The sequence below is a fragment of the Amblyraja radiata genome, chromosome 4 (assembly GCF_010909765.2).
Source record: "Amblyraja radiata isolate CabotCenter1 chromosome 4, sAmbRad1.1.pri, whole genome shotgun sequence".
NCBI classification, from domain to species: Eukaryota; Metazoa; Chordata; class Chondrichthyes; order Rajiformes; family Rajidae; genus Amblyraja; species Amblyraja radiata.
In genome coordinates this window covers 83116799-83129586 of record NC_045959.1, presented here as the reverse complement: position 1 = coordinate 83129586, position 12788 = coordinate 83116799, and the positions used below count along the sequence as shown (strand labels likewise).

Genomic DNA, 12788 nt, shown 5'->3' with positions numbered 1-12788 from the left:
AAAACCATCCAGTCACAGGGAGAACATGCAAACTATATACAGTGAGCACCCTCAGTCAGGATCGAACCTGAGACTCTGCTGCTGTGTGGTAGCAGCTCTTCTTTTCATACCATGAAGCGCTCTCAATGAAAGAAAGATGGAAGCAGCTTCATCGTGATAACGGGAATCAACTACAAATTAAAAATAAACATTTAATAGACTGTGGATAGCACAGCCCAGATATGATGGGCCAAATGGCCTTCTTTGATACAATGTTTCTATGGTTATTCTATACATGCCATTTTATGTTGTGTTTTCGGTATATTGATTAGTATCCAATGTAATATCCAGACACAATGAGTGCAGAAAATTACAAATAATCCCAATAATAATAACTCTCAGACCAACATGATTATTTGTTGGCAGATAGACTATGTCATACCGTGGAATATCAAGCTTCAGTTTGCCTCAGGCAATCGGGCAGGGAGACTGATTATTCTCAATGTTACTAACTAGTTAATTAGGGCCACTAAAAATAATGTTCTGATGGCAATTCTTCCTCTGGTTATCCTTCCCTGCTTGTGCACAAACATTTTGTTTGCCAATATAGGAGCAGGAATAGGCCCATAAGCCTTTCAGCCCTTGTTCTTAATTCAAGGAGATCATGGCTGATCTGTGACTGTTTTCCTCCATATTCACCATATTCCCTACTGCCCTCGCTGACAAAATCCATCAATTTTATAACCTTGCAAACACTCAGCGGGTCGGGCAGCACATGTGAAAAGAGAAACAGAGCTATTGTTTCTGGTCAAACCTGAAAACCTTCTGTTGCTAAATTTGTACCACTTTTTGCATGCAGAAGTGTTTCCTAACTTGAATTAAAATTCAGTGAAGTGATCTTCAGACTTAAAGGTGTAGTTCCTTATACCGCCAGAGGAACTGGTGGATTTAAATTCAAAGAAATTAAATAAAATTGCAATAAAGCAAAACTGGTAATGGTAATGTTACAGAACAGTAGGAAATAGTGTTCTGACCAGAAACGTCACCTATCCCTTTACTCCAGAGATGCTGCCTGATCCGTTAAGTTTGTGTCTATCTTCAGTAGGAAATAAATATTCTGGCTGGTTCACTTCAAGGATGGGATTCTGTTACAGCATATGACTTATGTGTGTGACTCCAGATCGGCACAGTGGCTCAGCAGTAGAGTTGCTGCCTTACGGCGCCAGAGACCCGGGTTCGATCCGGACAATGGGTGCTGTCTGTATAGGGTGTACATTCTCCCTGGGTTTCCTCCAGGTGCATCGGTTTCCTCCCACATTCCAATGACGTGCCGGGTTGAAGGTTGAAGGTCAATCGGCTTCTGTAAATTGTCTCTAGTGAGTAAGATAGAACTAGTGTACTCAATGGGCTGAAGGGCCTGTTTCTATGCTGTATCTCTAAACTAATCTAAACAAGCTAATGGTCTATTAAAATAATCAGTTTAGGGGACATTTAGAATAGAAAAACACCAGGCTTACCATCGACTGATTTTGAAAAAATTAATTTGAAGCATTCTATCCGGATCTTCTTTGGAAGAATTGCAGTGTTTAAATTGACAGTTCTCTCAAACAGCCCTGCATTAGAAGCAACTCGCAAATCAAATCCTGGAACAAAATCCCTTGCAGGAAATCCTGCATTGAAAGCTAAATTTATTGGAACATTGTTTAGGAGGGAGGTCATTTTTTGGTTAAGATCAAGGGTGTGTTTACGCTTCATGATCAGCTACAATGCCAAGTAGGATTTGGTTGTAAACTTTGCATGATGTAGGCCTGAATCAGAGGCAGGCTCCCTTTCCTGTGCATTTTTGCCTCAGTGTCACATTGAATCTCAACCATGCCTCTGCTTTTAACTGGAGCCAAGATCTACTCTGCTATACCACAGCAGTTACAGCGTAAATTAATGAATGAATACGTTTATTGGCCAAGTATTCACTTGGACTTCCAATCTACCTGCCTACTTTCTTTAATTTCTTCCATTCCCCCCCTCTCTCTGAGAATGCATTTAAAAAACATTTCTCTCATCACCATAGCAACCTATTTGGCAAGTCATTTACCTTTCATGGGAAACCAATTTCACCCACTTATTTGCATCCTAGCGCTAACTTTTCATTTGCAGCAACATGCTTTCACTGATATTTGAACACTTACACAACCAATTGGTCTTGATCAGTTTTGTCAAATTAGAGTTCCCTTAGCTGCTTGCCTTTGGTCCGATGGTTCCTTCCACTGCTTTGAAAGGCTACTTTAGTGAAATCCCAACCATTCTTTCTACTGCAGACACTTGAATTCTGAGCAAAAAAACTAACTGTTGGAAGAATTGCAGTTTCTTCAGCAGTTTGTTTTATGCTCAGGATTTCAGCATCTGCAGTCTCTTTGTCTCCATATTTTCTACTTACTCGGTTGTGGCAACTATGTGGAACTGGTTAGGCCACCACTTATTACTAACCCATATAATCTCCATGCCGTTCATTTTAGAAACTGTTAAGACTCAACTATGTTGCTGTGGGTTAGATCTAAGCATTATTGAATGAGATGAGATAGGTTTTGTAAAAATTCAGTGATTACAGAAAGCAAAATGTTGCAGAAGCTACAAATCTGAAATACAAATAGGCGAGAGCTGCCAGCAGACTCTACCGCTGTGCTACTGACTCTACCAAGCTCTACCACTATGCCACCGTGCTACCCTCAAACGTGTTGAGGTACAAGTTTCCTGAAGCATGTTGCGCCTTATACTTTCCAGACTACACCATATGTTGGATTAAAGAGCGTTGAGGAACGGCTTGCCCTCACAAACTGTCAGGCACAAGAAAAGCATCATTTAAATGCTTTACATTTTTAACAAATTGAGTGTGCATTGACTTTAGCCCAGATTCCCACACGTTCCCAGGAGTAAATATATCCAACATGTTAATGCATGAACACATCCTTTGGTTGTTAAGTGATTGCTAATGTTTATGTTTAACAAGAAGATTTACTTCATTCTTGCACATCATTAATTTCCTTCCATTCACATTGATTTTATTGAACCAGAAGGGGTTTGAAAGAGTGCAAGTCTGTCATATTCCTATCTCCCCTGCAACCCCCATGACCCCTGTTTACCGCTTTTCAGTGGTTTCAGTTTATTAGGATATTCTGCAGAATGATCCTACCAAGTTGCCTCTATCGTGCTTGGAATTCTCCTGGCCATTCTTCCAGCTCAGCACTGTGTCTAACGCCACAGTTTGGCCTGTGGCCTTGTTTCTTTGGTTAGCTTTCTTGTGAGCCTTTGCGTGCTTCTCCTGTCATTTGGCCAACAATTACTGGAGCAGACTCCATATTAATATGTACCGGTATGGACTACATACCTGTATGGAAGATAGACACAAGATAGACAGAATACTGGAGTAATTCAGAGTCAGGTAGCATCTCTGGAGAAAAGGAGTAGGTAACTTTTCAGGCCGAGACCTTTCTTCAGACTGAGTCAGGGGAGAGGGAATTTAGAAGATTGAGGGGGGATCTAAAAGAAACTTACAAAATTCTTAAGGGGTTGGACAGGCTAGATGCAGGAAGATTGTTCCCGATGTTGGGGAAGTCCAGAACAAGGGGTCACAGTTTAAGGATAAGGGGGAAGTCTTTTAGGACCGAGATGAGAAAAACATTTTTCACACAGAGAGGGGTGAATCTGTGGAATTCTCTGCCACAGAAGGTAGTTGAGGCCAGTTCATTGACTATATTTAAGAGGGAGTTAGATGTGGCCCTTGTGGCTAAAGGGATTAGGGGGTATGGAGAGAAGGTAGGTACAGGATACTGAGTTGGATGATCAGCCATGATCATATTGAATGGCGATGCAGGCTCGAAGGGTCGAATGGCATAATCCTGCACCTATTTTCTATGTTTCTATGTTTCTAAAGATATGAAGAGGTACAAAGAACAAATGAATGAAAGGTATGCAAAAGCCATATCTATATGTACTGTCACAGATTCCGTATCTATTACAAGTGAATCTTGTATCAATGTGTACAGGAGCAGATTGCATATCTATATGTACTGGAGGTTCCCTATCTATATGTACCCATATGACCTGGAGCAGAGAGAGATAACTGACTGTGATCCATATTGCTTATTTCACCTTTTAAAAAAAAAAGAATTGATCGATCCTGCATTTCTTCAATAAATACAATTTTCTGCGTATTATGCAGCGAATTGTGGACGCAGTCCAGACTATCACACAAATTAACCTCCCTTCAATTGACTCCATTTATACCTCACGCTGCCAAGGCAAGGCCAGCTGCATAATCAAGAACGAGTCGCACCCTGGCCACTCTTCTCCCCTCTCCTATCAGGCAAACGGTATAGAAGTGTGAAAATGAACACCTCCAGATTCAGAGACAGTTTCTTCCCAGCTGCTATCAGGTAACCGAACCATCCTACCACAACTGGAGAGCAGTCCTGAACTACTATCTACCTCATTGGTGACCCTCGGACTATATTTACGCGGACTTTACTGGCTTTATCTTGCACTAAACTTTATTCCCTTATCATGTATCTGTACATGGTGAATGAGTCGATGGTAATCATGTATTGCCTTTCCGCAGACTGGTTAGCTTGCAACAAAAGCGTTCCACTGTAACTCGGTATATGTGAGAATAAACGAAAACTAAAACTGAAACGTAAATGCTGATTTAGAATTGCTTGTTCACATGTCATATTTTTGAGTTCTAAGAATATGCAGTGAGGAAGGCATAACTAATTCCTGGAATTCAGCTGAAGGAAGAAATAAATCTTCCTTTTCCGCGCACTCCTGACTGATTGAATGGAACTAAGACCCTCAGTGCCAACTGATCCACCATTGGCTGAGCTTTGTATTTAAGCCTCAACAAGATAGAGTTTTCTTAATTCCTTTTACAAAATGAATGGAGAGGGGAAATAATGTTCCTTTAAACGGGCCCGGATATCTTTAAATTCAGGACCCGGAAGTGAAACGGAAACACAAAAGCTAAACAGCCGCAGATGCTGGAAGTCTGAAATAAAAACAGGGAATGCTGGAAATACCCAGCAAGCGCGATTTCATGAATGGAGAGAGAAACAGAGTTTATCTTCCAGGGGTGGCACTGTGGTGCAACGATAGAGTAGCTGCCTTACAGCGCCAGAGACCAGGGTTTGATCCTGACAATGGGTGCTGTCTGTGAGGAGTTTGTACGTTCTCCCTGCGACCACATAGGTTTCCTTCGAATACTCCAGTTTCCTCCCACACTCCAAAAGATGTACAGGTTTGCAGGTTAATTGGCTCCTGTAAAAATTATCCCCAGTGTGTAGGATGGAACTAGCGAATGGGGGTTGGCTGGTCGGCATGGTCTTGGTGGGCTGAAGGGCCTGTTTCACTAAACTAAACTGAACTAAAGATCAATTACTTGTATGAGAGCATCTTTCAGCAGCGATGGAAGTGATGGAGTAGGGAGAGGGTATTTACATGGATAAATACAGTGATCAACAGGTACCTGGATAGGAAAGGTTTAGAAGGATATTGGCCAAATGTAGGCAGGTGGGACTGGTGCAGATGGGGCATCTTGGTCGGCATGAGCAAGTTGTGCCAAAGGCCCTGTTTCCCTGCTGTAAGACTATGCTTCTATGGTGCAGCAGTTTAAAGTGTCCTTCCAACCTTGCCCTTTGATCAGCCCTCTTCGCTTCAATGTTGTTGACTGACACCAATTCAAAAATAACAGCAAGAAAGTACGAAGGAGCCTTCGCAGCGTATGGATAAACATCACATCATTTTTAAAATCCTATTAAAAAAGCTTTTTACTTTGGTTTTGTATTTCATGAAATTAATTGAGACAGGTTCTCAGTGGCCTTGAAAATCCTGTACATTTAAAAGTGTTAAGATTGGTCTTCTTGTTAGAGGCAATGCATTAAAGATGACTTTTGTTGTATTCCCGTTGTGCAGAGTATTCAGAGTAAAAGAAGGGCTGCCTAGTCATTTCATCAAAAGGAATTTTAATTAAAAAAATCTCTGACTAAAAAGATATGAATGAATGTTTTCTAAATTGGAAAGGATTTTTTTTTCATTCTTTCCTTTTGGTTTCACAGGAAGCTGCTCCTTTGATGATCCGATCACCGTTTGCGGATACAGCCAACGGCTTGAAGACAGTGACCTTGACTGGGATCAACTAAACACAATTGGGAAACCGTTTCCAGATCCATGGATACCAACAGGTTTGTTTCATTGTTGGGAACATGGAGATACATTTTAAGTTAATGTACATGACGTAGTACCAAACATTTAAAAACCTCCATTTATTTGAACTCCACACTGATGAAAAATGTTTGTTATCGTGAGGTTAAATAGGAATTTTTATTTATTTCCTTATTGTTACTTGATTATCCTTTCCCGACATATGTACAGTCATATACAATGCCCTCCATAATTCTCTTTATTTATTTTTTTTAATTAGAAGCAATTGTACAAAGATAAAACATTCGGCATCTAAAATTATACAATTATTGTACAGCTTCATTTTTAACCTTATAACCTAAACTATAAAAATGAAAAAAGGAAAGAAAAAGAAAACAAGAAAGGAAAAAAGTGAAAAGTGAAAAGATAGATCGAAGAAGAACAAAAGAAAGACCCCTAAACTACCAAAGTATTGTGGCAGAAAGATATAGAAATAAGAAAAAGGAAAAAGAAAGGTGGAGATATACCTTGCCCCTCGTCCCCCCCCCGCCCATCTCACCCAACCCAGCGTCGGATTTAAATTTAAATTTGTGTTGCACCATGCTATTGTTGTAAGAATTCGGTGAAGGTTGTCCATGTTTTGAGAAATTGATCTGGTTTTTCCGCCAAGACAAGCCTAATGTTTTCCAAATGTAGAGTCTCGGACATGTTTGTGATCCACATCTTCACCGTAGTCTGTTTCCAAAATTTAAGTACTAATTTTTTCGCTGTTATCAGGCCATAGTTAAGGAAACGTCGTTGAAATATCGTTAGCTCAGAACAGGCCTCTGACATACCTAGTGTGATCAATTTTATGTCGGGATCCAATTTTGTTTTAATATTTTGGAAAAGATATCAAAGATTCCCCTCCAGAAGTTTTGTAATTTTGTACAGGAAACAAAAGAATGGGTTATGGTTGCTTCTTGGAGGAGACGTTTATCACAAATAGGAGAGACATTTGGGAAGATCTTATTCAATTTAGACTTTGAATAATAAAGTCTATGCAGTATTTTGAATTGTATTAACGAGTGCCTAACATTAAGAGAACAGTAGTGTATATATAGAATACTTTCCTTCCAACTATCCTTTGAAATTGTTAAACCCAATTCTTCTTCCCAAGCTTGCCTAATAATTTCCGACGGTGGGATATGTTAATTTAAAAGGGTATTATAGAGGTACGATATTAACTTATTTGAATCCTATTCATGCATTCATCTAGTATATCTGGACCCATGGAGTGACAATCTTGCGTGTGTATTTTCACGTAGTCTTGTATTTGAAGATATCTAAAGTATTGACTACCTTTCAAGTGATATTTCAACTGTAATTCTTGAAACGTGAGGAAAGTCCCCATCTCATAAAGGTCTCCCAGCTTTTTAATTCCTAAGCTTTCCCATTGTACAAACGCCTTGTCTAAAGTAGACAGTTAAAACGAGGGATTATTGGCGATTGGTAATAGGAGAGATAAATTTCTCAATTTAAGGGTTGATTTCAACTGTTTCCAGATTCGTAAGGTGCTATAGATGATCGGATTTTTCTCATACGTTGATTTCTTCAGATGTATTTGAGAGAGAAGAATCGTGCCTATATTGAAAGGCAAACAATCTTCCCTCTCCATTTTTAACCAGTTTATTTGTTGGCATGTATCGTCCATCCAATAGATTAAATTTGTAATATTAGTTGCACAGTGCCCTCCATAATGTTTGGGACAAAGACCCATCATTTATTTATTTGCCTCTGTACTCCAAAATTTGAGATGTGTAATAGAAAAAAATCCCATGTGGTGAAAGTGCACATTGTCAGATTTTAATAAGGCCATTTTTATACCTTTTTGTTTCACCATGTAGAAATTACAGCAGTGTTTATACATAGTCCCCCCCATTTCAGGGCACCATAATGTTTGGGACACAGCAATGTCATGTTAATGAAAGTAGTCATGTTTAGTATTTTGTTGCATATCCGTTGCATGCTTGAAGTCTGTGATTCATGGACATCACCAGTTGCTGGGTGTCTTCACTGGTGATGCTCTGCCAGGCCTGTATTGCAGCCATCTTTAGCTTATGCTTGGGGCCTAGTCCCCTTCAGTTTTCTTTTCAGCATATAAAAGGCATGCTCAATTGGATTCAGATCGGGTGATTGACTTGGCCACTCAAGAATTGACCATTTTTTAGCTTTGAAAAACTCTGTTGCTCTAGCAGTATGTTTGGGATCATTGTCTTGCTATAGAATGAGCCGCCGGCCAATGTGTTTTGAGGCATTTGTTTGAACTTGAGCAGATAGGATGTATAGAGAATTCATTATGCTACTACCATCAGCAGTTGTATCATCAATGAAGATAAGTGAGCAGTACCTTCAGCAGCCATACAAGCTCAGGCCATAACACCCCCACCACCGTGTTTCACAGATGAGGTGGTATGCTTTGGATCTTGGACAGTTCCTTCTCTCCTCCATACTTTGCTCTTGCCATCACTCTGATATGTTAATCTTCATTTCATCTGTCCACAAGACCTTTTTTCCAGAACTGTAGTTGCTCTTTTAAGTATTTCTTGGCAAACTGTAACCTGGCCATCCTATTTTTGCAGCTAACCAGTGGTTTGCATCTTGCAGTGTAGCCTCTGTATTTCTGTTTATTAAGTCTTCTACTGACAGTGGTCATTGACAAATTCACACCTGACTCTTGAGGAGTGTTTCTGATCAGGTGTTTGGGGATTTTGCTTTATTATTGAGAGAATTCTTCTGTCATCAACTGTGGAGGTCTTCCTTGGCCTGTCTGTCCCTTTGTGATTAGTAAGCTCACCAGTGCTCTTTTTCTTCCTTAATGATGTTCCAAACAGTTGATTTTGGTAAGCCTAAGGTTTGGCTGATGTCTATAACAGTTTTATTCTTGTTTCCCAGTCTCATAATGGCTGCTTTGACTTTCACTGGCCTCATGTTGATAAACAGCAATAAAAGTTTCCAAAGGTGATGTAAAGACTGGAGGAAAGACTAGGTGCTGAGCGCTCTCTTATACTGTACCTGCATTAAGAAGGCATTTAAACACACCTGAGTAATTACAAGTGCCTGTGAAGCCATGTGTCCCAAACATTATAGTGCCTGAAATGGGGGGATTATGGATAAACACAGCTGTAATGTGGTGAAACCAAAATGTATAAAAATGGCCTTTATTAAAATCTGACAATGTGCACTTTAACCACATGTGATTGTTTTTCTATTACAAATCTCAATTTGTGGAGTACAGAGGCAAATAAATAAATGATGGGTCTTTGTCCCAAACATTATGGAGGGCACTGTAGGCCCATTCCTAGTCACATGTGTGACTAAAAATATTATAAATTTGCGGAATACATCTCTTCTAATTCTGAAAGCATTACAGGTATATTGTATTGTACTGTACATATGATTCTTATTTTTTTGGAAGTTTATCAAGTGAAATATTTATATTATGCTGACAATATTTGTTTAGGGTCAGAGGTCAAATATAACTGGTCACGTGTGTGACCCCCCGCACGGCAGCATTTTTTTCATAACTCAATTTTATCATACAAACTCCGTGAATCATCTTCCAAACTCTGTGAATTTAAAAAAGATAGAATGTTCATATCTTTAGCAGCCATGCATTATAGTTCTGTAGGTAAGAAAATAGTAATTAATAAGATTCATCTCTTTCAAGAATGTTTTAATGTATTACTTTATGTGATGCCATCTGGTCACGTGTGTAACATTTTGGTTCACTTTCCAAAGAATGGCCCTGTGAACTAATGGTAGTGAAGGGCTTTAGAGTTTCATTGGCATTAAGGGCAGCACAGTGGCAAAACTGGTAAGGCTGCTGCCACACAGCAGCAAGGACCAGGGTTCAATCCTGACCTCGGCTGGTATCTCTGTGGAGTTTGCTCATTCTTCCTGCCGTCATGTAGGTTTCCTCCCATTTCCCAAAGACGTGTGGGTTTGTAGGTTAATTGGCCTCTTCAAATGGCCCTCTTCTGCAGGAAGAAGCAATCACCATCACTGTGATTTTGTGTATTTATCCCCAATAGAGTGAAGGGGTAGAAATGAGTGGAAAAATCGAGTATTCAGTTAGATATTTGGGTAATGTTCAGGTTACCCACTCTTAGAATCATTGAATAATACAACACAGAGACAGACCCTTCGGCCCACTATGCTGACCAATGAGTACTCATATATATTAATCCATTCTCTATAATCTCAGTCTTGATGCCACCAATCACTTTAAAGAATAATTCTAGACAGCAAATAAGGAATTTTAAATTAACTCTCTGTAAAAACATAGAGAGTGCTAAATAGAGACAAAACATCTGCTTGTTATTAACTCAGGACCTCAAATAGTAATAACTAACTTTTCAAACAGAATTTAAAAAAGTTTCTGATCTATTACACTGTGAAATATTCTCTGAGGAAATTGCAATTGAATAAAACAAATTGACATGGAATGGAATAAAATTAGTTTTAGATTGAAAAGTTTTTAAAGTGGTAATTCAGATTGCCTACGCTATTAACTGCCCTTAAACTTATGCGGGTCCTGAAGTTTCAGGACATTTCACCAAGACTATATTTTCACCTCATATCAATTGAAATGATTTCCCTGATTCCATCAGTAAAGGGTACAAACAACACATAGTGTGAAGGGAGGCTGAGGCCCAAAGAGCATCTAACAAATGCTGTATTGAATTACACTTGTGTGGACATTCCAGTGTAATAATAGCAAATATTTTTGCTGTTAATACCAATGAAAAACAGTCCAATGATTCCAAGATGATCCTAGTGGGCTGATAACATTGCGCTGAGCAGTGTTACTTTATCTCTTTAGTTTAGTTTAGTTTAGTTTATTCTCACGTATACCAAGGTACAGTGAAAAGCTTTTTTTGGTGCGTGCTATCCAGTCAGCGGAAAGACCATACACGATTACAATTAAGCTGTCCACAGTGTACAGATGCAAGGTAAAGGGAATAACGTATAGTGCAAGGTCCTGTGAAGCCCGACTAAACATACCTGATTTAGTTTAGTTTAGTCTGGAGATAGTTTAGTCTAGAGATACAGCACCGAACAAGCCCTTTGGCCCACTGAGTCCACGCTGACTATTGATCACCCATTCACCCTAGTTTTATGTTATCCCACTTTTGCATCCACTACCTACCTGCACACTAGGGGCAATTTGCAGAAGCCAATTAATATTCAGATGCGCACGTCTTTGGGATTCATTGTGTTGTTACGATTGAACTTAGTTGATATTGAGCCTTGTTTGGTGAGTGTTTGGTTGGATAAGAAGTCATGATAAGATTCCATTTGAATATGCCCTATCTTTCCCATATGTGTCGTCAAATACCTTCTGTTTAACATAATTAACATAAGGGGTACAACATTGCAAATACTAGACAGCTTTGTATCACCACCCCCTCTCTTCCGGCTTTCTCCCCCTTATTCCAATCAGTCTCAATCTGGAGCATTGCCTATCCATGATCTCCAGAGATTTATTTGACCAGCAACTTCAGTTCTTTGTGTCTATCAAAAACAATATTGTGCACAGTTTCCTGGACTCATCAAATCAGTCTGTTGTTTTATTTTGATTTAGGCCCTAAATCTTGGCCATGTCTATGTATGCAAGGCTGCTGATGACAGGCCTGAGCATGACATAGATGACTGTAGAGCACAACATTCAGGCCACTGTATGTCCAACAAATGTCTGTGCACTTTTCACATATGACCTTAAGTTTGAGTATTGGTCATTGCTTCAACATTTATCATTCCAATATGAAGGAATGAATCCCACATAAAGTGTGGCTGTTACAAATAAGCTATAATAATACAATGTGAGCACAATTCTCCTTTTCGGTCCAATATAAATGTAGGACTTTATTACCTGGAGCACAGGAAGATGAGGGGTGATCTTATTGAGTTGTATAAGATCATTTACCCGGAGTGGGGAACTCAAGAACCAGAAGACATAGGTGTAAGGAGATGGTGGAAAGATTTAATAGGAACGTGAGGGGCAACTTGTTTACACATAGGGTGGTAGGTATTCGGACAGGTATGGGATAGGGTCGTAGAGGGATATGGGCCAAATGCAGGCAGGTGGGATTGGTGTAGATGGGGCATGTTGGTCGGCGTGGGAAAGTTGGTGCGCAGGGTCTGTTTCCATGCTGTATAAGTCCATGATTCTATAAGATTCACTTTAGAGTTGAGATCATGCAGCATGGATGTATGTTTTGTTTAAATTAGAGTAGTTTGACTAGGATTTGTGACATATCAGTAAGTACTATGGTGAGAGAGCGCGGAATGTCCACACTATTTTTCCGCTGGTTCCACGCCATGTTAGCTGTGCTGTTTTCTTTCCCCATTTAACTTAATCCTTGTGAGAGAGTCCAGTAAAATCAACAACCTTTAACATGGAAACAATACTTCGGCCCACATCTCAGGAAGAGCCCTCCTTGGCACAACTCGTCCATGCCCACCAAGCTGCCCCATCTAAAATAGTCCCATTTGCCTGTATTTGACCCATATCGCTCTAAAGCTTTTCCAACTATGCACCTGCCCAAGTGTCATTCAAATGCTGTAATGGGAGCTGC

The 12788-nt window shown here is 39.7% G+C and overlaps 1 protein-coding gene across 18 annotated transcripts in view; it reads left to right on the top strand.

Moving 5' to 3' along the window:
* Positions 1–12788, top strand: part of ptprm (protein tyrosine phosphatase receptor type M) — a 940804-nt gene that overhangs the window by 190370 nt on the left and 737646 nt on the right. For all 18 annotated transcript variants that reach the window (XM_033019867.1, XM_033019862.1, XM_033019861.1 and 15 more), the window contains exon 2: positions 6084–6209. In XM_033019867.1, the coding sequence (XP_032875758.1) occupies positions 6084–6209 (126 nt within the window). The remainder of the gene's footprint in view (positions 1–6083; positions 6210–12788) is intronic.